This window comes from Triticum dicoccoides, chromosome 4B, assembly GCF_002162155.2.
Source record: "Triticum dicoccoides isolate Atlit2015 ecotype Zavitan chromosome 4B, WEW_v2.0, whole genome shotgun sequence".
Taxonomy (NCBI): Eukaryota; Viridiplantae; Streptophyta; class Magnoliopsida; order Poales; family Poaceae; genus Triticum; species Triticum dicoccoides.
Genome location: NC_041387.1, coordinates 573,320,907 through 573,348,109, shown reverse-complemented (window position 1 = coordinate 573,348,109; position 27,203 = coordinate 573,320,907). Strand labels below are relative to the sequence as shown.

Below are 27,203 nucleotides of genomic sequence, written 5' to 3'. Positions count from 1 at the left end.
ACCGCCGTTCAACATAAGCACGCCACTGTGCCGCCTCTCGAGCCCCTCCACCTGACGCCGAGATCGGCCGCCAATCGATCGGCCATCGCCACTCAGCGCACGCCGACGCGCAGCCATGGAGTTTCCACCCTAGAGCCTGGGCGCCGCCACGAGAGGAGGCCCGGCCGCCACCGTCAGCCGCGCCGGCTTCGCTTCTGCCTCCTCCGCCGGCGGCGCGGCGGGAGGGGAGGGAAATGGGGTTGGTGGCGCTAGGTTTATGGGAGCCCCCGAGTCGCCCTGGGCTGGGCGGCGCGGGGCTGTTTCCTCGACACGGGGAGTCTCGCATTTAATTGATGTTACCGGGATAATAATTGTACATACACTACTGCTGGTATTGGATTGAGATGGCTAACCACGCTTGCCGCACGGTGCATACATTGTTTGGTAATACAAACAACGCATAATTTCGATATGCTAAAGTGGTAGAGCTTGACAGCAACATTGTTCATTTTACTTCTGGAGTACAAAGCGCACATGCATGAAATGGTTTTGTGTTTTGATGATTTTCTTTTTGGGCGAGTGAGTGTTTTGGTAGTTGTAAAGCTTAGCAGCTTAACGCTATTCAAATGTTCTTTCTGGGTATAAAGAAGGCACATAGTTGTCATCCACCACACTCACACCAGTATGAACACTCATGCATGAATGCCTTTGTGCTACTGTTGATGGTTGTAAACTTGTAATACCGAGCAAATGTACATGTATATGTCACCGTGAAGTTTGATGTATATATGCACATCTTTTACAAGCAATCAAGAAACAGATCAGAAAACCTCTCAAAAAGAAACAAAAAGAGAAATCCTCGCCTCATAAAAAAGTTCAAAACGAATTTATTATTTTTAGCCGAGGAGGATTTCTCATGCCCATACAGCAAGCATGGACATGAGAGCCGTCCCAACCAGCAAGGAGATGTTAATGATGACCTGCAACCTTCCGTTGTTCTGCACCCTAGGATTCATGAAGTCTTCCGCTAGAAGGTCGACGAGCGCCATGTAGTTCAGAATTCCGGCGGCGGCAGCGCTGAGGAGCCCTTCCACGATTAGGGCCCTAGGGCTATTCTCGTCGTAAGCAGAGGATATCCCGATGCCGATCACGACACCAACTGGCAGCGTGAGTGAGAAGAAGAGTGCCATCATCAAGACAGACTTGAGGCGAAACCTAGCCTGTACGATAGAGCAAAGCTATTTCATTAATCACGTAGCATCCATTTTCTACCATCATTTTATGGGCCAAGAAGTTAGTATCATGTTTGCTAAGCCATATTATAGTTTATTGACTCTCAATGTAAGTAAAGAGTAAAACAATAGTGACCTTTGGGTGCAGCTGACTAGAAACGGTTGTGTAGCGTTATTCAACCAGTTTGGCTAGGAAGCCACTCGTAGGTTATATATGTTGATAAGCTATATAATTTTGGGTACAATCAATTGTGGTCGTGTTTCTTTTTATTTGTATTACTGTCTTGTACTTGATAACTTGAACTTGATTCACGCTTAATAAAATGGATGAATGCATCCTGCCATGCAGAGAGGCCATTGTATTCCCCTTTTTGAAAAAAAAATAGTGGTGGCTGTGAAACATGTGGTGTCAAATCACTTGAACTTCTCGCAGTTTGTAAATCCGGTGGAATGCAAAAACATACACGTGATTAAGGTAAGCTTCTAGAGTAGCCACCAAAAAGGTACATTATATTGAATATCTCCTTTTCTTTCTATAATCAAGGATGTGATTTTAAATTTCAACTTTTTTGATTGTACTACAAGAAAATATGTACAAATGGATCAATTAAATTTTCAAAATCCAACACAATCCTAAAGCGACTTGAATTCCATTTTGGTGTAATTTATTTGACCAATGATTATTGGAAGAAAAATAGGAAAATAGAAACAACTTTTCGTTTGATCTAGAAACAGTGAAACATAACTAACATTTTTAGTTTTGAACCCTGAACTATCGTACTTTTCCGAACTAGAACCCCAAACTATGAAACCATTTATATGAAACACTAAACCTTTTAAAACGAACCCTGGACCGATTTTTAAGAGCAGTGATGCTATTTTTTTTTTGCAGGCGATGCTATGAAATGATAGGCCACAAAAATTAACTTGCAAAAAATGATATACATGCATTGTGAAAAATGACAAGATATATTCATTATACTTTGTAATTTTTTCTATGAAATAACATAATCATATCGGTTGATTATTTTTCAGCTGCCACATATTATATACTGTATAACCCTCTTTTTTTTTGCGAAAAACTGTATAACCCTCTTCACACACCTATGTATTATTATTCAGTTCTGTAGAACCTTTGAAGGCTAAAAGACCCTCCTAATATTTACCATGTTACTAACCGCAAAAAATAAACTTTACCACATTACTTAGTGTGGTTTTGCACCTTTGAATTTAACGAAAATGAAAAAGATCCTGGACACGGGGGATGCTACTAATTACCAACCTGCAAAGCTTAATCGATAGTAATACGGCAGAAGGAATCATTTTCTCTCTCGTTATTTTTGCTCATGACATGACACAAATTGTAATATATATTACAAACTCACGTCGCCCATACACCTATATGAATTTTGTCACATTCCATAAAACCTTCAAATTCCAGACCAAGCTAGGGTTCAGGTGAAACAATTTTAGAAAGTTCAGAAGCTTAGGGTTCAAATTAGTTTATATAAGTTTTTATCATGTTTGATACTGTTTTGTCGCTAAATTTCAGATTTGTTTATCACGTTTGATATTATTTTTTCGGTCTTTTGTAAACTCAGGTGTAGTATATATACCCGAGAGTGGAAAATCCACTCTCCATGTCAGAATATTAGGAAATCCATCTTTGTCGATTGTGCACGCATACTCGTATACGAGCGGAACGACTCACATCGAGGAATATATGCATACCATTCTCTGGTGTGGATTGATGTATTTCCGTTATGCAATTAATGGAAAGGGGGTAATTCCCGGTTGAAAAAAAAAACATATGCATACCTGAACGATGCATCCTCCCAGCCCTATCCCTTCGAAGAATTGATGAAAAGTTAGCGCCACCACGAGTGGTTTGATCGTGCTGGCATTCTCAGATGCACCCAAAGACATGCCGATGATCACCGAGTGCACTATGATCCCCAGCTCCAGCACCTAAATTCAGATAAAGCATTGGAAGCGACCAATTAATTAGCGTCCACGGCCACAGTGATTTGACTTGTGATAGGAGCCTAAATCTCAGTCGAGTATGCATGCACACAGCCTTGATGCATGCACAATTTAGTTACAACTACTCCCTCCGTTAGGAATTACTTGTCTCGGAACGGAGGGAGTAGTATGGACGCATCGATCAATCAGCACCTGCGAGATGACGCGGTGACGGATGAGCTTCGCGCCGTCGTCGGAGAATGAGGACACGATGACGGCGGACACGCCGTGGGAGTGCCCACCGTGCGCCTGCTCGGAGTCGGAGGCCTCCACGTACCCGACGGCCGCGGGTGTATTCTTGGCGTGCGCGCGCTGGAAGTATCCCGTGGCAATGGTGTCGACGATGAGGGTGGCGATGGCCGCGAGCATGGCGACGAATCCAGCGAACGGGAACTTCTGCCACGGCCCGTCGACGAGGCACGGCGAGCCGAGCCGCTCGAAGGCCTCCGGGAGGATGTGCACGAAGGCCGTGGCGAGAATAACCCCAGCCGCGAAGGCCTTGATGGCGAAGAACAGGTCCTTGTCCGGGCTCAGCGCCGGGAACTTTCGACCGAGCGAGGGGATGGCGCAGCCCGCGGCGCTGGCCACGAGGATACAGAAGATGGCGATAATCTTGAGCTTTAGCGCGCCCGCCTTGTCGTGCTCCTCCTCGCCGGCCTCGCACTCGCACTCGGCGCGAGCGAGCAAAGGGAGGGAGGAGACGAAGAGGAGCAGGCACAAGGCGGCGAGCTTGAGATTGGCAGCCATGGTTTTGGTCCGAGGGATCGAAAGGATGGTGAATTGGTGATCTGCCGGAGACGACGTAGGCATGCATATATAGCACTGGATAGATCAGGGTATGAACTGGAAAATGAATTGAGAGATATCAATGTCAACGTATATCATATAGTAGATCGCGTAAACAGGAGCTTCGTAAGAACTGGTCAACATGGGCAAAACGATAACTGCAAAAGTATACAAAGTCCAAAAGAAATAAAGATGCATTTGCCATTCACAGCGTCGAACTGCCGACTGCCAATATATACATTAGCTATATATGTCATGTGGTGTGGTGCATAAAATTACATTCATCAGCGTACCACTTTTTCTTCGACATGCAATCACCACTTTATCCTTCAACTAGTATCATCAATGCACTTTCTCAGGTTGGTCTCGCACTATTTCTGTCTCCAAGATCCCTGCAGCAGTACACCTGCATGCAGCAAGCACCTGTCCGTCTCTCTTTCCACTTTGCACTTTTCTCCGGTACAAAGGTGCTGTTTACTGGGGCATTTATGCTTTTAAGGGTTAATGATAGTTGTGAATGAACTTTTTTTTGAGCATCAAGTACACACACAAGTGCTCATATACACGCGCATACGCTCACCCCTATGAATGCACACACGCACACCCTACCTCTATGAGCACCTTCGAAAGACTAAGCCGGCATATCATCTTGAGATTTACGAAGTCATCGTAGGCGCCTCGTCGTCGACGGGAACGTCTCCTCCCACTGAAAGCACATCGCCGGAAATTCTAAAATAAATCCAGGAATAATGCGAGCACCAGGATTTGAACCCTAGTGGGTTGGGGATATCACTGTCCACCTAACCATCTCAACCACAAGTTGGTTCGCTAGTTGTGAATGAACTTAGCTCGCTCTCTCTCTCTCTACCTGACACATGCATGAAGCAGGTCAAAGCCCCTCTCGCTGCAACCAATAACTCGCTGTCTCCGGTGACACGTAATATACTATAATATATGGCATCAGACACACCTTCCCGAGATCTCATCTCGGATCGTTCAAGCAAAAAAGTAATATTGTTGAGATGTTGGGTGTCGACACCGTGAGCCATGGCATGACATAATACACTATGTTTTCACATTCTCATCACGGTTATCACAGGTTCACACCTATCAGCTCCAAGTCCTTACCGTGCCATATATGCAGAGTTGGCCTGCCAGGCACCAATATCAAACACAAGGTAGAGGTACAAAGAAGAAGACAATTGCAATTTATTTGCTGAGAAGGCATCTCCTCAGCGGCATGAATTGTGTCGACACATGAGCAAGAGTGTCGTCACTTTCCAAACCAGGCATAAGAACTATATAAAACCAGCAAAACATTGAAATGATCATAGGCTGTACCCTATAGCATCACAGTACTCAATTCACGCGGTGTCAACTCGATCGAATTGCAAACTCGGTAGCACGTCTTGCTTGAGATATTTACGACTAATTACATTTCCAACCATATATTCGTTAAGAAATAAGGTCGCATGTCGGATAAGTTTTAAAACTATCACAATTTTGGGGTAAGTCTTGATTGGACCACATTAGCGCTATGTGAACCGCATAGGAATCTACATGAAGTACATTGAGTATCGTATGGGAATTCAATATTTAAGCCATCTCTTTGACAACATCAAGACTCGAATGAGCTAAAATGTCGCCATTTGTGGAATCATATATGAAAAACTAGAACAATATAATGTTTGTAGGGTCAGCGCTAAGATAAGAGTACTCAATTCATCTTATGCTTTCATTTTATCCATTTTGAACCTGGCAACGCGTCTAACTTTAGTTTCTTTAAGAGGTCTATTTTCAATCATGTATCTAAAACAAGGGGGCATGTTGGTTTATTTTGACAAACCATTCACCGTCTCGATCCGTTGGCAGTGGAAATCCTTGTCTGAACCACATTCAGCATCAAGACCTGGTATTGTTAGATTTCAAGCACATTTACCGTTGGCTTAAATCCGTCCAAAGTTCATCAAAGACTAAAAAGGCATTGTGTGCTTGAGTAGCCAACTCTTCGACGACAATTGATTGGCCTTCACATGCACAAAAAAGTTGGCATTTGTGTTAGTAGATACAACAAATATATAACACGCAAGCAATATAGCGAATTCATGATCACATGGTCAGCTCTATGCTAGGATTACTCAACTTGCCATCTTCCTTCTTTGATCTAACTACAACTCGGTAGCATGTCTTAATTTTTTGTGAATTATTTTTGAGAAAAATGTTAATCAAGCATTTGAAAAATGTTAAATGTCTAGAGAAAAGTTGTTGACCATGTATTAAAAAATATCAATCTTGTATTTGAAAAATGTTAATCGAGCATTTGAAAATGTTAAATGTGTATAAAAATGTTGACCATCTATTCATAAAATATATTTGAAAAATGACTTGTATTAAAAAATATATTAGATATATACAAAAAAATGTGTATAAAAAAGGGTGAAAACAAAGAAAAACATGAGAAAGATACACACAGTGGTGAAAATCGAAGACACTGAAGAAAGAAACAAAAGAAACACCTCAGAAATGAAGAAAAACGGAAACGCAAAGAAAATTGTGAAAAATGTGGAAACAAAGGAAAACCAAGAAAACGAGAAAAACCAGAGAAAACCGATGCAAAAATGAAATGGGAACTAAGAAAGAGGAAAAAACCGAAGGGAAGCGATAAGGAAACAAAAACACTGAGGGCTCATTCGGTTTGGAGGAAATCAAGACGTAGGAATTCTGAGTAGTATAGGAATTTGTTAGGATGACACTTGCCATCCTAAGAAATTGACTTGCCTTATTCCTACGCACAAAAATGAGCTTTGAGGGGATGTGTAGTTTCCTCCAAAAACAGAGGAAATGAGTAATATTCCTATGAAATTCCTGTACACATTTCCTACAAACTGAATGCATATATAGAAATTTTTTCTCCAGAATCCTTGTTCCTATGTTTTTCCTACAAAAATCCTCCAAACCGAGTGAGTCCTGAAGAAAAGAAGAATGAGAAGGAAAGGCCTAGTGAAAATCAAGAAATAAATGAAGAAAATCGGTGAAAAACAAAGAAAGCAAAATTCAAAGAAAACCATGAAGAAGAAAACAAAACAGATAAGAACCGTGTAAAAAAATATATAAAAACAGATCAAAAAAGAAAGAAGAACAGAAAACCGGAGAAACCCGTAGAGAAAAGCAAAAGAAAACAAAAAGCAATAATGGACCAAAGGAGCGAGCGAGTAACAAAAAATCGATCGATCCGAGCGAGCCAAGGAGGAGAAGAAAATGGGTCGGGCCGATTCGTACGCAAGAGCAAAATTCCTTCAGGCTAGAGCAGTAATTGTTTCAATATAAGACATATTTCTCACAAGTTCCCTGGGCCTTACCAGTCGCGCTGAGGAGCACAAGTATAAACGAGCAAGAGAGATAAGGCAATACGCCGCTCACTCGGGACGATCAGCTCTGTATATATATCACGATTACATGGAGCCTTGGAAGCCAAGGAACAAATCTCCTCGTATCAATCTACAAACTGAACAGAATCGGAAAGATACGGAGGTAGGCTATAGCCATACAAGGTATGTACTTTAACATCCCCCCGCAGTCAATGCGTCGGATGGACGAACACATAGACTGTACCGAAAGTTCAAGAATAGCTGTGACGGGAGACCCTTCGTCATAATGTCAGCAAACTAATGCGAAGATGACACATGAAGAATCCGAATCTGACCGAGAGACACCTTTTCGCCAACAAAATGTATGTTGATCTCGATGTGCTTCGTACGATGATGCTGAACCGGGTTGCAAGCCATGTAGGCAGCGTTGACATTGTCACAAAAGAAAACAGTCGCGATGTGGAGGGGGCGATGAAGCTCGTGAAGAAGTTGACGAAGCCAACAACATTCAGCCACGGTGTGAGCCACGACACGATACTCGGCTTCGGCACTGGGTCGGGAGACTGTAGCCTGGCGTTTGGAGGACCAGGACACAAGGTTGTCACCAAGATATACACAGTAACCAGAAGTGGACCGGCGAGTATCAGGGCAGCCAGCCCAATCAGCGTCCGAGTACGCGGTGAGTGACGAAGCTGGTGTAGAGTGAAGCCGAAGACCGAGATCCAATGTACCCTTGATATACCGTAGAATCCGCTTAACCAAGTTGAGATGCGGTTCCCGAGGAGCATGCATGTATAGGCACGCCTGCTGCACAACATGCGCAATGTCGGGGCGTGTCAAGGTCAGGTACCGAAGAGCGCCAGCAAGGCTGCGGTATTCGGTAGGATCGGTGACGAGTGGACCGTCGTCGGATGAGAGCTTGCAACGAGTGTCTATGGGAGTAGCACACAGGTTGCATTCATGCATGCCAGCTCGGTGTAGCAAGTCGATGGCGTACTGGCGCGGTGACAATAACATCCCGGACGACGAGCGGGTAACCGAGATGCCGAGGAATCTTGGAATGCACCCCGGTAAGTTTTGGGAATGGGAGAAATAGAGGTATGGATGGCCGAGAGATTGAGCCTATCAACCGGCCGAGAAATACCATGCTTGGCACGGGTAAGCATAGTATGAGTGTTCACGGCCGGAACAGATCGGCCACGAGTGCGGGTAGGAGGTGGAGGGGGAGGTGGAGGCGATGGCGTTGCCGCAGCTGAGGAGGTGGACTCGATGACGGCGAGCAAGCTGCAGGCGAGCTAGGTGCAGAGACGCCTAGCGTAGAGGCAGGTGCATGTGAGATGGGACGTGAACGTGTGGATGCATGCATGTTGGGCTGGGCTGGTGCATACACGGGCAAGTCTGGCTGGGTGCATGCAAGGTCAAGGAGAAAATCAAGGGAATCGGTTGGCTGAGCTGGTTGTGTATGCGCGAACGGACATTGATTTTCGTCAAAAATGACGTGACGAGAAATGATAAGTCGACGAGAAGTGAGGTCGAGGCAGGTAGCCACGGTGGGAAGAGGGGTATCCTAAGAAGACATATGCGGTTGAGCGAGGAGCAAGTTTATGAGGAGCCGTAGCGGATTGATTCGCATAACATAGACAGGCAAAAACCCGAAGGTCAGTGTACAAGGCAGGCTTGTGGTGAAGAAGTGTATAAGAGCATCTCCAGCCGTTGGCCACCCAGGCGGCTCGAAAAATCGCCGGCTGGGGACGAACCGGCGCTAAAATCGGCCTGGGGGCGATCGGGTTCCTAGCCGAAGCCCCCAGGGTCGGCCCCAGGCGCCTGGTTTTAAATTTTTTGAACATTTATTTGTCTAAAATTTGGCGAACGAGACAAATATTCAGTGAAACAGTGCATTACCTCGGCGAACTGAAATAGTTTTTTTACATAGATAAAATACTTAGAAAAAACAAAGAGGGCCGCGACTACAGGCCGAATAACGCGCAGAGAGAGGCGAAGTCGCCGTCATCGCCGCCGTCGCTGTCGTCGTCGTCCTTCTCCTCCTTCACGCGGATGCCACTGCTGGACCCCTGCCCGGGGTTGCCCTGGCGGACCGGCGGCGGCAGCGCGTCATCGTCGCTGTCGTCGTTGAGGACGACGACACCTCCCTCGTCGCGGCCACGGCGCTGAGCAGCGAATTGGTCAAAGGGGCGGCGCTGGCGCTCCAGCTCCGTCCACGCCCAGTCTTCACGCGCCCACTTCAAGGCCGCGGCGTCGTCGAGCCCTGGCTTCGTCTTCACGGCAGCGAGCCCTGGCCCCGTCTTCATGATGGCGAGCCCCGACTCCGTCTTCGGCTTGACAAAGCAAGGAGGAGCAGAGGAGGAGGCGCGCCCGCCCTCATTGATGACGATGCCGGCGTTGCGGGTGCGCCGGCCGAGCGGCGTCTCCGCGGTCTCCACTGGCTCAGCCTTCATGCCGAACACCACCGACGAGATGGAGGAGCGGGAGGAGGAAGAAGAGGATCCGGCCCTCCTCGGCTTCCGTTGGCCGCCGCTCTGGCGGGGGACCGAGGCGGCGGGATACGTCAACGGCGGGTTGTTGCCGGTCTCGAGGTGCTGGAGGACGGCGTGGAGAGTGCTGTCGGGGACGCCCCAGCACAGACGGCGGCCCTCGCTGTTCTTGGTGCCCCGCACCACCGGCGCCCTGTTGGTGGAGGCCAGCCGCTGCGCCTGCCGGCGCTGGAAGTACGCCGCCCACGCCTCATGGTTGCCGGTGGCGTACTATGGGAAGCCCCGCTGCTCCTCCGTGAGCGACGCCCGCACGCGGTTGACCTCGTCGGCGAAGTAGTCGGCGCGCACGGTGACGTCTGGTAGGGGGGAATGGGGATGCCACCAGCGCTGAGCTTCCACCGCCCCGGCGCGCGAATGTCCGGGGGTGCCGGGGCGTTGACCTCGAACAACAGGTAGGCCTCCCACTCGTGCAACAAGCGGCGGCCGAAGCCATTGGCCGCCGCCCCGTCACTGGGAAACCTCTCACCCATCGTCGCTGCTGGGAAAAGAGAAGAGAGGGGAGGAACATTGGCGGCGGCGTCTCGCGGGGAGAGAGCTCAGTGGCTATGGTCGGGGTGCGGCCTCAGGCGAGGGGGAGGTGATACGTCTCCAACGTATCTATAACTTTTGATTGTTTCATGCTATTATATTGTCTGTTTTGGATGTATAATGGGCTTTAATATGCTCTTTTATATTATTTTTGGTACTAACCTATTAACCGAAGGCCCAATGCTAGTTTCTGCTTTTTTTTTTGCCTATTTTAGAGTTTTGTATTTGCAGAAAAGGAATATCAAACGGAGTCCAAACGGAATGAAACCTTCGTGATGATCTTTCTTGGACCGAAAGCAAACCAGAAGACTTGGATATGAAGTCGGAGATGTAACGAGGAGGCCACGAGGTAGGAGGGCGCGCGCAGGGGGGTAGGCACGCCCCCACCCTCGTGGGCCCCTCGTAGCTCCACCAACCTAGTTCTTTCGCCTATATATACTCTTATACCCAAAAAACATCAGGGGGAGCCAAACCACTTTTCCACCGTCGCAACCTTCTGTACCCATGAGATCCCATCTTGGGGCCTTTTCCGGCGATCTGCCGGAAGGGGATTTGATCACGGAGGGCTTCTACATCAACACCATTACCTCTCCGATGAAGCGTGAGTAGTTTACCACAGATCTTCGGGTCCATAGTTATTAGCTAGATGGCTTCTTCTCTCTCTTTGATTCTCAATACAAAGTTCTCCTCGATGTTCTTGGAGATCTATTCGATGTAATACTCTTTTATGGTGTGTTTGCCGAGATCCGATGAATTGTGGATTTATGATCAAGATTATCTACGAATATTATTTGGTTCTTCTCTGAATTCTTATATGCATGATTTGATATCTTTGCAAGTCTATTCAAATTATCGGTTTAGTTTGGCTTACTAGATTGATCTTTCTTGCCATGAGAGAAGTTGTTAGCTTTGGGTTCAATCTTGCAATGTCCTTTGCCAGTGACAGTAGGGGCAGCAAGGCACATATTGTATTGTTGCCATCGAGGATAACAAGATGGCGTTTTTTTTATCATATTGCTTGAGTTAATTCCTCTACATCATGTCATCTTGCTTAATGTGTTACTTTGTTCTTTATGAACTTAATACTCTAGATGCATGCTGGATAGCGGTCGATGTGTGGAGTAATAGTAGTAGATGCAGGCAGGAGTCGGTCTACTTGACACGGACGTGATGCCTATGTTCATGATCATTGCCTTAGATGTCATCATAATTATGCACTTTTTTATCAATTGCTCGGCAGTAATTTGTTCACCCACCGTAATACATGCTATCTCGAGAGAAGCCACTAGTGAAACCTATGGTCCCGAGTCTCTCATCCATATTACTGAATCTCATTTACATCTTGCCAGTTTCCGATCTATTATTTTGCAATCTTTACTTTCCAATCTATACATCAAAAATACCAAAAATATTTACTTTATTATCTCTATCAGATCTCACTTTTGCGAGTGACCGTGAAGGGATTGACAACCCCTTTATCGCGTTGGTTGGAAGTTCTTGAGTGTTTGTGTAGGTATTCGGTGACTTGTGCGCCGTCTCCTACTGGATTGATACCTTGGTTCTAAAAAACTGAGGGAAATACTTACTCTACTTTGCTGCATCACCCTTTCCTCTTCAAGGGAAAACCTGTTTGGGAACGCAGTAATTTCAAAATTTTCCTATGATAACGCAAGATCTATCTAGGAGATGCATAGCAATGAGAGGGCAGAGTGTGTCCACGTACCCTCGTAGACTGAAAGCGGAAGCAATTAGTTAACGCAATTGATGTAGTCGAACATCTTCGCGATCCAACCGATCCAAGCACCGAACGTACGGCAAATCCGCGTTCAGCACACGTTCAGATCGGAGACGTCCCTCGTACTCTTGATCCAGTTGAGGCCGAGGGAGAGTTTTGTCAGCACGATGGTGTGGTGACGATGCTGATGAAGTTACCGGCGCAGGGCTTCGCCTAAGTACTACGACGATAAGACCGAGGTGTGTAACTGTGGAGGGGGGGCACCGCACACGGCTAAAACAATTGTCAATTTGTGTGTTATAGGGTGCCCCTCTGCCCCCGCATATAAAGGAGCAAGGGGGGAGGCCGGCCGGCCCCTGTAGGGCGCGCCCTCCTACCTAGTAGGTTTCCAACTTGGGGAAGGGAGGGGGAAGGAAGGAGAGGGAGAGAGGAAAGGCAAGGGGGACGCCCCCCCTTCCTTGTCCTATTCGGACTCAGGGGGTGCGTGCGGCCTGCTACGTCTTGAGCTTGCGTTGGTTTTCCTTGAAGAGGAAAGGGTGATGCAGCACAGTAGCGTAAATATTTCCCTCAGTTTTTGAGAACCAAGGTATCAATCCAGTAGGAGGCTCCTCACAAGTCCCACGAACCTACACAAACAAACAAAGAACTCGCAACCAACGCGATAAAGGGGTTGTCAATCCCTTCACGGCCACTTGCGAAAGTGAGATTTGATAGAGATAAATATATTTTGGTATTTTATAATATAGATGCAAAAAATAAAGATGCAAATAAAAGTAGATTGAAAGCTTATATGATAAAGGATAGACCCGGGGGCCATAGGTTTCACTAGAGGCTTCTCTCAAGATAGCATAAGTATTACGGTGGGTGAACAAATTACTGTCGAGAAATTGATAGAAAAGTGAATAATTATGAGATTATCTAGGCATGATCATGTATATAGGCATCACGTCCGCAACAAGTAGACCGACTCCTGCCCGCATCTACTACTATTACTCCACACATCGACCGACTCATGCCTGCATCTAGAGTATTAAGTTCATAAAGAACAGAGTAACCCATTAAGCAAGATGACATGATGTAGAGGGATAAACTCATGCAATATGATATAAACTCCATCTGTTTATCCTCGATGGCAACAATACAATTTGTGCCTTGCAACCCTTTCTGTCACAAGGTAAGGACACCGCAAGATTGAACCCAAAGCTAAGCACTTCTTCCATGGCAAGAAAGATCAATCTAGTAGGCCAAACCAAACCGATAATTCGAAGAGACTTGCAAAGATAACTCAATCATACATAAAAGAATGTAGAGAAGATTCAAATATTATTCATAGATAAACTTGATCATAAACCCACAATTCATCGGATCTCGACAACCACACCGCAAAAAGAGTTTACATCGAATATATATCCACAAGAGAGGGGGAGAACATTGTATTGAGATCCAAAAGGAGAGAAGAAGCCATCTAGCTAATATCTATGGACCCGAAGGTCTGTGGTAAACTACTCACAACTCATCGGTGGGGCTATGGTGTTGATGTAGAAGCCCTCCGTGGTGGATTCCCCCTCCGGCAGAATGCCAGCGACGGCTCCAAGATGGGATCTCGCAGATACAGAAGGTTACGGTAGCGGAAATATTTCTTCGGTGGCTCCCTGGATGTTTTCGGGGTTTGTAGGCTTATATAGGAGGAAGAAGTAAGTCGGTGGACGCCCAAGGGGCCCACGAGACAGGGGGTGCGCCTAGGAGTGGTGGGCGCGCCCTCCTATCTCGTGGCCTCCTCGGCTGCTTCTTGACTTGCACTCCAAGTCCTCTGGATCACGTTAATTCCAAAAATCACGCTCCCGAAGGTTTCATTCCGTTTGGACTCCGTTTGATATTCCTTTTCTTTGAAATACTGAAATAGGCAAAAAAAACAGCAATACGGGCTGGGCCTCCGGTTAGTAGGTTAGTCCCAAAAATGATATAAATGTATAAAATAAAACTCATGAACATCCAAAACAGGTAATATAATAGCATGGAACAATCAAAAACTATAGATACGTTGGAGACGTATCAAGCATCCCCAAGCTTAATTCCTGCTCATCCTCGAGTAGGTAAATGATAAAAACAGAATTTTTGATGTGGAATGCTACCTAACATAATTCTCAATGTAATTTTCTTTATTGCGGCATGAATGTTCAGATCCAAATGATTCAAGATAAAAGCTTACAAAACATAAAAATAATAATGCTTCAAAGCATACTAACAAATAATCATGTCCTATCAAAATAGCATAGCCAAAGAAAGCTTATCCCAACAAAATCATATAGTTAGGCCATGCTTCATTTCCATTACACAAAATACTCCCATCATGCACAACCCCGATGACGAGCCGATTAATTGTTTCATACTTTTTAACGCGCTTCAGCTTTTTTCAACTCTTGCGCAATACATGAGCGCAAGCCATGGACATAGCACTATGGTGGTATATGGTGGTGGTTGTGAGGACAAAAGGAGGGAGAAGATAGTCTCACATCAACTAGGCGTATCAACGGGTTATGGAGATGCCCATCAATAGATATCAATGTGAGTGAGTAGGGATTGCCATGCAATGGATGCACTAGAGCTATAAATATATGAAAGCTCAACAAAAAGCACTAAGTGTGTGTGCATCCAACTCGCTTGCTCACGAAAACCTAGGGCATTTTGAGGAAGCCCATCATTGGAATATACAAGCCAAGTTCTATAATGAAAAATTCCCACTAGCATATGAAAGTGACAACATAGGAAACTCTCTATCATGAAGATCATGGTGCTATTTTCGAAGCACACGTGTGGAAAAAAAGATAGTAGCAATTGTCCCTTCTCTCTTTTTCTCTCATTTTTTCTTTTTTTTTCTTTTTTTTCTTTTCTTTCTTTTCCTTTTTTTCTTTTCTTTCTTCTTTTTGGTGGGCTTCTTTTGCCTCTTTTATTTTTATAAAGTCCGAAGTCTCATCCCGACTTGTGGGGGAATCATAGTCTTCATCATCTTTTCCTCAGTGGGACAATGCTCTAATAATGAAGATCATCACACTTTTATGGATTTGCAACTCAAGAATTACAACTCAAAGCTAGAACAAAATATGACTCTATATAAATGCCTCCGGCGGTGTACCGGGATATGCAATGAATCAAGAGCGACATGTATGAAAATTATGAAGGTGGCCTTGCCACAAATACGATGTTAACTACATGATCATGCAAAGAGCAATATGACAATGATGAAACGTGTCATAATAAAGTAAACGGTGGAAAGTTGCATGGCAATATATCTCAGAATGGCTATGGAAATGCCATAATAGGTAGGTATGGTGGCTGTTTTGAGGAAGGTAAATAATGGGTTCATGATACCGGTGAAAGTTGCGCGGCATAATAGAGGCTAGCAAAGTGGAAGGATGAGTGTGCGTATATCCATGGACTCATATTAGTCATAAAAGAACTCATATACTTATTGCAGAAGTCTACTTAGCCCTCGAAGCAAAGTACTACTACGCATGCCCCTAGAGGGATAGATTGGTAGGAAAAGACCATCGCTCGTCCCCGACTGCCACTCATAAGGAAGACAATCAAAAGAGCACCTCATGCAACAAATTTGTCACGCAACTTTTACCATACGTGCATGCTAGGGACTTGCCAAATTCAACAAAAGTATTTCTCAATTTCATAATTATCCACTAGCATGACCCTAACATTACTACCTTTATATCTCAAAACAATTATCAAGCAACAAATTTATCATAGCATCCAATTCACTTCCTATGATAGTTTTTATTATACCTGAGGGAGTTCCGGACTAGGGGGTGTCCGGATAGCCGAACTGTCATCATCGGCCGGACTCCAAGACTATGAAGATACAAGATTGAAGACTTCGTCCCGTGTCCGGATGGGACTTTCCTTGGCGTGGAAGGCAAGCTTGGCGATACAGATATGTAGATCTCCTACCTTTGTAACCGACTTTCTGTAACCCTAGCCCTCTCCGGTGTCTATATAAACCGGATGGCTGTAGTCCATAGGACGAACAACAATTATACCATAGGCTAGCTTCTAGGGTTTAGCCTCCTTGATCTCGTGGTAGATCCACTCTTGTAACACACATCATCAATATTAATCAAGCAGGACGTAGGGTTTTACCTCCATCAAGAGGGCCCGAACCTGGGTAAAACATTGTGTCCCTCGTCTCCTGTTACCATCCGCCTAGACGAACAGTTCGGGACCCCCTACCCGAGATCCGCCGGTTTTGACACCGACATTGGTGCTTTCATTGAGAGTTCCTCTATGTCGTCACCGATAGGCTCGATGGCTTCTTCAATCATCATCAACGACGCAGTCCAGGGTGAGACCTTCCTCCCTGGACAAATCTTCGTATTCGGCGGCTTTGCACTGCGGGCCAATTCGCTTGGCCAACTGGAGCAGATCAAAAGCTACGCCCCTGGCCGTCAGGTCAGATTTGGAAGTTTGAACTTCACGGCCGACATCCGTGGGGACTTGATCCTCGATAGGACTGAGCCACAGCCGAGCGTGCCGCACTATCGCGGCGAGCATGATTTAGCTCTGCAGCCGGACCATACCTTCAAGGCCGCACTCGAAACCGCTCCGATCTTCAATTCGGAGCCAGCTCCGCAGATCGAGGACGGATGCCTAGACACCGCCTCGGGGGCTGCAACCTCTACGGCGATAGAGCCGAACACTGACTTTGTCCCTCATAAAGCTCGTGACTCCAAGGTGCCGGACTCCTCGCTGGAGTCCGAACCTCCCGCGCCCGCCCCGATCGAATCCAATTGGGCGCCGATCATGGAGTTTACCGCAGCGGACGCCTTTCAACACTCACCTTTCGGCGACATCTTGAGTTTGCTAAAATATCTCTCGTTATCAGGAGAGCCCTGGCCGGACTGCGGTCAGGACGGTTGGGATGCGGACGACGAAGAAATTCAAAGCCCACCCACAACCCACTTGGTAGCCGCTGTCGACGATTTAACCGACATGCTAGACTACGACTCCGAGGACATCGACGGTATGGACGACGATGCCGGAGACGACCAAGAACCAGCGCCTACTGGGCACTGGACAGCCACCTCATCATATGACATATACATGGTGGATATCCCAAAAGATGGGAATGGCAAAGGAACAGAGGAGGATGACCCCTCCAAAAAGCAGCCCAAGCGCCGGCGTCAGCGGCGCCGCTCTAGATCCCGCCATGGCAAGAATGAAGACTCCGACACCGGAGACAATAATACACCGGACAGTGCCGAAGACAACCCGCTCCAGCAAGATGCAGCGCAGGAGGACGGAGACGCCAGCCCTTATGAAGGAGCGGCAGAAAAAGAGGCAGAGGATTATACGCCTCCCTCCGGAGACGAAGCGAGCCTCGACGATGACGAATTCATCGTGCCTGAGGATCCCGTCGAACAAGAGCGTTTTAAACGCAGGCTTATGGCCACGGCGAACAGCCTCAAGAAAAAGCAGCAACAGCTTAGAGCTGATCAGGATCTGCTAGCCGACAGATGGACTGAAGTCCTCGCGGCCGAAGAGCATGAGCTCGAACGCCCCTCCAAAAGCTACCCTAAACGCAAGCTGCTCCCCCGATTAGAGGAGGAGGCTTACAAACCCGCATCACCAGGAGACAATACGGCTGACCGACCACCCCGTGGTCGCGACAGAGTGGCCTCTAGGCCCTTCACCAGACCCGTACCCCGGCATCGCTCGAAAAGCACACGGCCACAGGGGAACACTCCGGACTTGCGAGATATATTGGAGGATAAGGCAAGACAATCAAGATCGATCTATGGATCGCGTGGGCGTCCCACGATACGTGACGACAATCGTCGCGCCGGACACAGTAAGACCGGCCGGGCCGAACAAAATAGACCAAGGTCCCTTGAGCTCCGTCGTGATATCGCCTAGTACAGAGGCGCCGCACACCCACTATGCTTCACAAATGAAGTAATAGATCATCAAATCCCCGAAGGGTTTAAACCCGTCAATATTGAATCCTACGATGGCACAACAGACCCCGCGGTTTGGATTGAAGACTATCTCCTTCATATCCACATGGCCCGCGGTGACGATCTTCACGCCATCAAATACCTCCCCCTCAAGCTTAAAGGACCAGCCCGACATTGGCTCAACAGCTTGCCAGCAGAGTCAATTGGTAGTTGGGAGGACCTGGAAGCCGCATTCCTCGATAACTTCCAGGGCACTTATGTGCGACCACCAGACGCTGATGACCTAAGCCACATAATTCAGCAGCCAGACGAATTGGCTAGGCAATTCTGGACACGGTTCTTAACCAAGAAAAACCAAATCATCGACTGTCCGGATGCGGAGGCCCTCGCGGCCTTCAAGCATAACATCCGCGACGAGTGGCTTGCCCGGCACCTGGGACAGGAAAAGCCGAAATCCATGGCAGCCCTCACATCACTCATGACCCGCTTCTGCGCGGGTGAGGACAGCTGGCTAGCACGCAGCAACAACCTCAGCGAAAATTCTGGCAGCCCGGACTTCAAGGACCGAAATGGCAGGCCGCGTCGCAACAAAAACAAACGCCGCATTAATGGCGATCATATTGAGGATACGACAGTCAATGCCGGATTCAGAGGCTCTAAACCCGGTCAGCGGAAAAAGCCATTCAAAAGAACTACTCCAGGTCCGTCCAATTTGGACCGAATACTCGACCGCTTGTGCCAGATACACGGCACCCCCGAAAAGCCAGCTAACCACACCAACAGGGACTGTTGGGTATTCAAGTAGGCAGGCAAGTTAATTGCCGAAAACAATGACAAGGGGCTACATAGCGATGACAAGGACGAGTCCCATCCGCCGAACAATAGAGGACAGAAGGGTTTCCCCCCACAGGTGCGGACGGTGAACATGATATACGCAACCCACATACCCAAAAAGGAGCGGAAGCGTGCACTCAGGGATGTCTACGCGATGGAGCCAGTTGCCCCGAAGTTGAATCCATGGTCCTCCTGCCCGATCACTTTTGACCGAAGGGACCACCCCACCAGCATCCGTCACGGCAGATTCGCCGCACTGGTCTTAGACCCAGTCGTCGATGGATTTCACCTAACCAGAGTCCTGATGGACGACAGCAGCAACCTGAACCTGCTTTACCAGGATACAGTGCGCAAAATGGGCATAGACCCCTCAAGGATTAAACCTACCAAAACGACCTTTAAAGGCGTCATACCAGGTGTGGAAGCCAATTATACAGGCTCAATTACAGTGGAAGTGGTCTTCGGATCCCCGGATAACTTCCGAAGCAAGGAGTTAATCTTCGACATAGTCCCGTTCCGTAGCGGCTATCATGCCTTGCTCGGACGTACTGCGTTTGCAAAGTTCAACGCGGTGCCGCGCTACGCATACCTCAAGCTCAAGATGCCAGGCCCTCGAGGAGTCATCACGGTCAACGGAAACACTGAACGTTCTCTCCGCACGGAGGAACATACAGCGGCTCTCGCGGCAGAAGTGCAATGCAGCCTCTTAAGGCAATTCTCGAGTCCGGCCTTTAAGCGGCCGGACACAGCTAAGCGCGCCCGAAGTAACTTACAACAAGACCACCTGGCACGTTCCGAGCACGCGTAGCAGTGCGGCCCCAACCCCAGCTCCTGCGAAACGTTAAAGCAGGTCCTTCGCGTACACCATTACGCTCTAAAGATACCATGGGCATGGGGAGAGGGGCACGACCACGATAAACCCAGACTGCGGCTAAACCACACCAGGGGCTCTCAAGTGTGTCATTCTTTTTTCTTTTCTTTTTACCTTTTATTTTTTACACACCGGACTTCGCTTGTTAGAGGCCCTGTCCGGCAACAGATCTGCTGAACTCATGATGCAACAGCCAGGGAAGGATAAAGGCTACAACGAATATACAGGTGGTCTCCGTTACGAGCATTTTTATACACCAATCTGCAGCTTACCCCTGGAGGGGGACATGTTTAACAGTCCCATACCTTGCTTATCGCACTATTTGTATCATTCTGCATCCGTAGCAGCACTTATTGAATAAAACAATGCAGCACCTTTTTGCTTATAATTACATTTCCTTTTCATACATATGTTCATTCACGGCATATTGCATTCGTACACTTTGGTACGGCTAATACACATCAGGGGCTTATGTTCCCCGAATCATGGTGTGATGAGTCCAAACACTTTCACAAGTGCGGCACCCCGAACTTATAGCACTATATGCATCGGCTCCGAATCATGTCTTGGGTCAATAGTTGGGTTTGCCCGGCTCCCATGTTTTGGTACCTTACGTTCCGTTATATCGGCTAAGGTAGCACTGGGAGAACCACTGCGATTGCGCCCCAGTTGAGCTGGGTTAACGCCTCAGTGGAGAAAGCTAAAACTGACCGTCATGATGAGGCGAGAGCCGGTCGCTGTTCGAGAGGTTTTTGCGAGTCCTTAAAGACTTATGCCGCTTAGAGCGAGGAACCGGATACTGTCCGGCCAAGGCGTGGATAGCGCCCCAAATTCGGCCTTCCGAAGACTAGGGGCTTCGCCGAAATTTAAAATTATAGAATTCTATGGCTAAGTGAGAGTGTTCAAGCATTATAAGTCCGGTTGCCTTGTTCGCTGTGTCGAGCGCCTCCCTAGATGGGCCCAAAAATGGGAACAAGAGCACTCGAGTTTATCCCGAACACCGCAGCACTCGTGGCATGGGGGCTGAAGCCGACGACTTGCCATCTCTCAGATTTGATAAACAGCCGCACAGAAGGTAATATTTTAAATTAACAAGCGTTGCTTAGCGCATATGAACCAAGTTTTCAGCGTACAGGGTAACAAAATGCGAGTCTACTCAAATATTACATCTTTGGAGCACTCACCCGCAATAGTGCGGGCGCCCTTCAGCACACTCTTATAATACATCTCGGGCGTGCGATGCTCCTTGCCCTCTGGTGGGGGTCCGTCACAAGCTTCTAGGCATCCATCTTGCCCCAGTGCACCTTTGCGCGGGCAAGGGCCCGGCGGGCACCTTCAATACAAGCGGAATGCTTCATGACTTCAACCCACGGGAACGCATCCACCAGCCGCTGCACTAGGCCGAAGTAGCTCCCCGGCATATGGCCTCCTTCGGCCACAGCCGAACTATGAGGCCCTTCATGGCCTGTTCGGCCGCCTTGTGGAGCTCGACCAGCTGCTTCAGCTGGTCGCTAAGGGGCACCGGATGTCCGGCCTCAGCATACTGAGACCAGAAGACCTTCTCCGTCGAGCTCCCCTCCTCGGCCCGGTAAAATGCGGCAGCATCGGCCACGCTGCGAGGAAGATCTGCGAACGCTCCTGGAGATCTCCGAATTCGGGTAAGCAACAGGTAATTAACACTCACATGCTTACTTTGCATGAAAAATGCCTTACCCACTGCTATTTTCTTCACCGCCTCAATCTCCTGGAGGGCCTTGTAGGCTTCGGCCTTAGCGGTTTTGGCATTCTCAAGAGCCGTTGCAAGCTCATACTCTCGAGTCTTCGAGTCACGCTCCAAGCTCTCCTGTTTTTTCACGAGATCCTGGAGCTCTTGCTGTACCTCCGCCACCCGCGCCTCCTGTTTCTCTCGCTCGGTGCGCTCCGCGGCCGCATTGCGTTCGGCCGCGGCCACCGCCTCCTTCAGGGTCTCCACCTCGTTAGTGGCCCCTGCAATACCCAAGTTATCCTTGTCATTTTTCTTGCAACCAAATCCTTTTCTGTAAGGTACAATTTTTCATAAGGTATTACTCACCTTCTTTTTCCTCGAGCTACTTCTTGGCACGGCCGAGCTCGTTCTCGGACAGCTCGAGGTTTTCCTTCAAAGTATTGACCTCCGTAGTCAGTACGGCGGAGGCCAGCAGCACAGCCTGCAATCCCATATTGACATATTTTCATAACTCCTGCGTTTATCTTTCTAAAGATCCTCAGTCCGGCTTTTCTTTCCGAACACCGAACCGAGCATCAGGGGCTACTGTCTATGTGGTACCATTTTATACATATTGAAATTCTTACCTCAAAGCCTGTTAGAAGGCTGCTGCAGCGTCACGGTCTTGCCCTTCTTACGAAGGGGTCACCCACCGGACTCCGGAGCCACTGTGGCCTCCGGGGACGAGTCCGGTGCAAAGTCCGGGAGGTTGTCCTGTGACACCTCCGGGGCCTCCTCCTCCTGGTAGGTCCCTTCCTGGGACCCCACCTCGGCGTCGTCCGCGGTACGGGGGGTGGAGGCAGTCGGAAGGGAATCCATATCCGATGCACCCAAGGACCCGCTCGACAAAACAGGAAGATCATCCTTGGGCGGACTGCAGGGTTGTATGCGGCATTAGAAAGACATTATGTGGCGAAAAGAAAAAATCTTGAAGTTATTCGGGAGTCCGAATACTTACAATCTCGCCAGGGGCTTGGCCCTTGGAGGCCAGTCCTCGTCGTCGTCACTGGCGTTGGCGGAGTGGTCCGGGGGAAGAGTTTTTCCCTTCTTGGACCCTTCGGCCTCCCTTGTTGGGGAGGCCTTCCTTTTCTTCCCTCCCCCCACTGGGGGAGAGGCTTTCTTCTCCTCCTCGCCTTGGTGGGAGGAGTCGGCCTCGGATTCATCATCTGATAGCACCTGAAAACGGGAACTCTTCCGAGTCCCCGTGGCCTTCTTCTTGGCCTTCTTCTCCGGCACCACATGGGGTGCCGGAGCCAGCAGCCCCGTCAAACGGGCGTCCGCTGGGTCCTCTGGCAATGGGGCCGGACAGATAGCCTGTGCGGCCTTCTTCAGCCAGTCCTGTCAAAGGAAAGGGAGTTTAGATCCCGCATAGAGTCAAACTATGGAAAACACGCATCCCTTAAAGGACAAAATCATTTACCTCGTCAGCCAGGCGCTGCGAGCGGAATCCGCGATCTTCGGTAGCGGATGCGGGAGCTTCGCCGCCCTTGAACAGCACCTTCCAGACATCTTCATATGTAGTGTCGAAGAGCCCGCTCAGGGTCTAGTGCTGCGCTGGATCGAACTCCCACATGTTGAAACCCCGTCGTTGGCACGGGAGAATCCGGCGGATGAGCATGACCTGGACTACGTTGACAAGCTTGAGCTTCTTGTCCACCAGCTTCTGGATGCAGGCTTGGAGTCCGGTCAGCTCCTCCGAATTCCCCCAGATCAGGCCACTCTCTTTCCAGGAGGTGAGTCGTGTAGGGATGCCGGATCTGAATTCGAGGGCCGCCGCCCAATCGGCGTCACGCGGCTCGGTGATGTAGAACCACCCGATTGCCACCCCTTGATGGTTTCCACGAAAGTGCCTTCCAGCCACGTAACGTGGGACATCCTGCCCACCATAGCGCCTCTGCACTCCGCTTGGCTGCCCTTCACAACCTTCGGCTTGACACTGAAGGTCTTGAGCCACAAGCCGAAGTGGGGCTGGATGCAGAGGAAGGCCTCGCACACGACGATAAACGCCGAGATGTTGAGGATGAAATTCGGGGCCAGATCATGGAAATCCATGCCCCCGGACGAAGGGATGAAGTGGGAAGCCCAGTCCGCGGAGGAAATGGGGAAGGAACACTACCCTCTCATGGGGCCTGGGGGTGGGAATGAGCTCTCCCTCGTCGGGGAGCCGGTGCGCGATGTCACTGGACAAGTATCCAGCGTCGTGCAGCTTCTGGATCTGCCCCTCCGTGACGGAGGAGGCCATCCACTTGCCTCCCGCTCCGGACATAGTTGGAGAAGGTTGAGGTGAGAAGTGAGGACTTGGGCACTGGACCTCGAGTTTGCGGAGATGGATAAGCCAAGGAGGAAGAAGGTGCAGGTAAAAGGGTTGGATCTTTATCCCCTTATATGGGCGGACAGAAACACGCGTCCCCACCGGCCTGATAAAACTCGCTTATCTCCCAATCGTCACAATCAATGGCGCGGTTGGGTTACCCACGTCCGTATTGATGGGAATCCCGGAATAAGGGGAACACGATCTCTGCTTCGACAAGACGTGCCAAGGAAACCGCCTCGCTAAACGGGCTGAGGTGGAACAATAAAAACAATTCGAGTAAAGACTTGGAAGTGGTGTGACATCACGCCACAGAATACGTCAGCAGATTGATCTTGTGTAATATTATTTTCTCTATGGTGGTATGTGGAATTTATTTTTGCAGAGCTGGACACTATCCTGGTGTTCACAATCTTCTATAAATTATTCGGAGGAAGAACCCGCCTTGCAATGCCGAAGACAATATGCGCGCCGGACTCGTCGTCATTGAAGCCTGGTTCAGGGGCTACTGAGGGAGTTCCGGACTAGGGGGTGTCCGGATAGCCGAACTGTCATCATCGGCCGGACTCCAAGACTATGAAGATACAAGATTGAAGACTTCGTCCCGTGTCCGGATGGGACTTTCCTTGGCGTGGAAGGCAAGCTTGGTGATACGGATATGTAGATCTCCTACCTTTGTAACCGACTTTGTGTAACCCTATGTTGGGGAACGTAGCAGAAATTCAAATTTTCCTACGTAACACCAAGATCTATCTATGGAGAGACCAGCAACGAGTAGAAAGGGGAGTACATCTACATACCCTTGTAGATCGCTAAGCGGAAGCGTTCAAGTGAACGGGGTTGATGGAGTCGTACTCGTCGTGATTCAGATCACCGATGATCAAGTGCCGAACGCACGGCACCTCCGCGTTCAACACACGTACAGCCCGGTGACGTCTCCCACGCCTTGATCCAGCAAGGATAGAGGGAGAGGTTGAGGAAGACTCCATCCAACAGCAGCACAACGGCGTGGTGGTGGTGGAGGAGCGTGGCAATCCCGCAGGGCTTCGCCAAGCACCATGGGAGAGGAGGAGTAGGGAGAGAGGTAGGGCTGCGCCAAGAGAGATCAAATCGCGTGTTATGGGCAGCCCTATGCCTCACTATTTATAGGGGGAGAGGGGGCTGCGCCCCCTTCTAGGGTTTCCCACCCCCAAGGGGTGCGGCCAGCCCTAGATGGCAAAGGGGGCGGCGGCCAGGAGGGGGAGAGAGGGGAGGCGCCCACTAGGTGGGCCTTAAGGCCCATCTGGACTAGGGTTTGCCCCCTCCCACTCTCCCTTGCGCCTTGGCCCCTTGTGGGGGGCGCACCAGCCCACCTAGGGGCTGGTCCCCTCCCACACATGGCCCACGCAGCCTTCTAGGGCAGGTGGCCCCACTTGGTGGACCCCCGGGACCCTCCCGGTGGTCCCGGTACATTACCGATATCGCCCGAAACCTTTCCGGTGACCAAAACAGGACTTCCCATATATAAATCTTTACCTCCGGACCATTCCGGAACTCCTCGTGACGTCCGGGATCTCATCCGGGACTCCGAACAACATTCGGTAACCACATACAAGCTTCCTTTATAACCCTAGCGTCATCGAACCTTAAGTGTGTAGACCCTACGGGTTTGGGAGACATGCAGACATGACCGAGACGTTCTCCGGTCAATAACCAACAGCGGGATCTGGATACCCATGTTGGCTCCCACATGTTCCACGATGATCTCATCGGATGAACCATGATGTCAAGGACTCAATCGATTCCGTATACAATTCCCTTTGTCTATCGGTATGTTACTTGCCCGAGATTCGATCGTCGGTATCCAATATCTTGTTCAATCTCGTTACCGGCAAGTCACTTTACTCGTTACGTAACACATCATCCCGTGATCAACTCCTTGGTCACATTGCGCATATGATGATGTCCTACCGAGTGGGCCCAGAGATACCTCTCCGTTTACACGGAGTGACAAATCCCAGTCTCGATCCGCATAAAACAATAGATACTTTCGGAGATACCTGTAGTGCACCTTTATAGTCACCCAGTTACGTTGTGACGTTTGATACACCCAAAGCACTCCTACGGTATCCAGGAGTTACACGCTCTCATGGTCAAAGGAAGAGATACTTGACATTGGCAAAGCTCTAGCAAACGAACTACACGATCTTTGTGCTATGCTTAGGATTGGGTCTTGTCCATCACATCATTCTCCTAATGATGTGATCCCGTTATCAACGACATCCAATGTCCATAGCCAGGAAACCATGACTATCTGTTGATCACAACGAGCTAGTCAACTAGAGGCTCACTAGGGACATATTGTGGTCTATGTATTCACACGTGTATTACGATTTCCGGATAATACAGTTATAGCATGAATAAAATACTATTATCATGAACAAAGAAATATAATAATAACACTTTTATTATTGCCTCTAGGGCATATTTCCAACAGTCTCCCACTTGCACTAGAGTCAATAATCTAGTTCACATCGCCATGTGATTAACACTCACAGGTCACATCACCATGTGACTAATACCCAAGAGTTTACTAGAGTCAGTAGTCTAGTTCACATCACTATGTGATTAACACTCAATGAGTTTTATGTTTGATCATGTTGCTTGTGAGAGAGGTTTTAGTCAACGCGTCTGAACCTTTCAGATCCGTGTGTGTTTTACAAATCTCTATGTCATCTCCTAGATACAGCTACCACGCTCTATTTGGAGCTATTCCAAACAACTGTTCTACTTGGAGCTATTCTAAATTATTGCTCCATTATATGTATCCGGTCTCTCTACTCAGAGCTATCCGGATAGGTGTCAAGCTTGCATCGTCATAACCTTTACTACGAACTCTTTTACCACCTCCATAATCGAGAAAATTCCTTAGTCCACTAGTTACTAAGGATAACTTTGACCGCTGTCCTGTGATCCATTCTTGGATCACTCTTGTACCCCTTGACTGACTCATGGCAAGGCACACTTCAGGTGCGGTACTCAGCATGGCATACTGTAGTGCCTACGTCTAAAGTATAGGGGACGACCTTCGTCCTTTCTCTCTTTTCTGGCGTGGTCGAGCTTTAAGTCCTAACTTCGTACCTTACAACTCAGGCAAGAACTCCTTCTTTGACTGGTCCATCTTGAACACCTTCAAGATCATGTCAAGGTATGTGCTCATTTGAAAGTATTATTAAGCATTTTGATCTATCCTTATAGATCTTGATGCTCAATGTTCAAGTAGCTTAATCCAGGCTTTC

General features: G+C 48.4%; 1 protein-coding gene across 1 annotated transcript; it reads right to left on the bottom strand.

Moving 5' to 3' along the window:
• Window positions 1-702: 702 nt before the first annotated feature.
• On the bottom strand, window positions 703-3,980 carry LOC119293912 (zinc transporter 9-like). Its single transcript, XM_037572238.1, has 3 exons — window positions 3,387-3,980; window positions 3,030-3,179; window positions 703-1,199 (listed from the first exon to the last, which is right to left on the bottom strand). Exons 1-3 carry the CDS (start codon window positions 3,978-3,980, stop codon window positions 894-896), a joined length of 1,050 nt encoding a protein of 349 aa, XP_037428135.1. The 3' UTR covers window positions 703-893.
• Between the last annotated feature and the right edge of the window lie 23,223 nt (window positions 3,981-27,203).

Excerpts from the sequence above, each read along its gene's own strand:
- LOC119293912 (XM_037572238.1), bottom strand. The coding sequence starts at position 3,980 with ATGGCTGCCAATCTCAAGCTCGCCGCCTTGTGCCTGCTCCTCTTCGTC. Across the intron at positions 3,180-3,386 it reads GTCACCGCGTCATCTCGCAG|GTGCTGGAGCTGGGGATCAT; the intron begins GTGCTGATTGAT and ends ATCTGAATTTAG. Across the intron at positions 1,200-3,029 it reads TGGGAGGATGCATCGTTCAG|GCTAGGTTTCGCCTCAAGTC; the intron begins GTATGCATATGT and ends TCTATCGTACAG.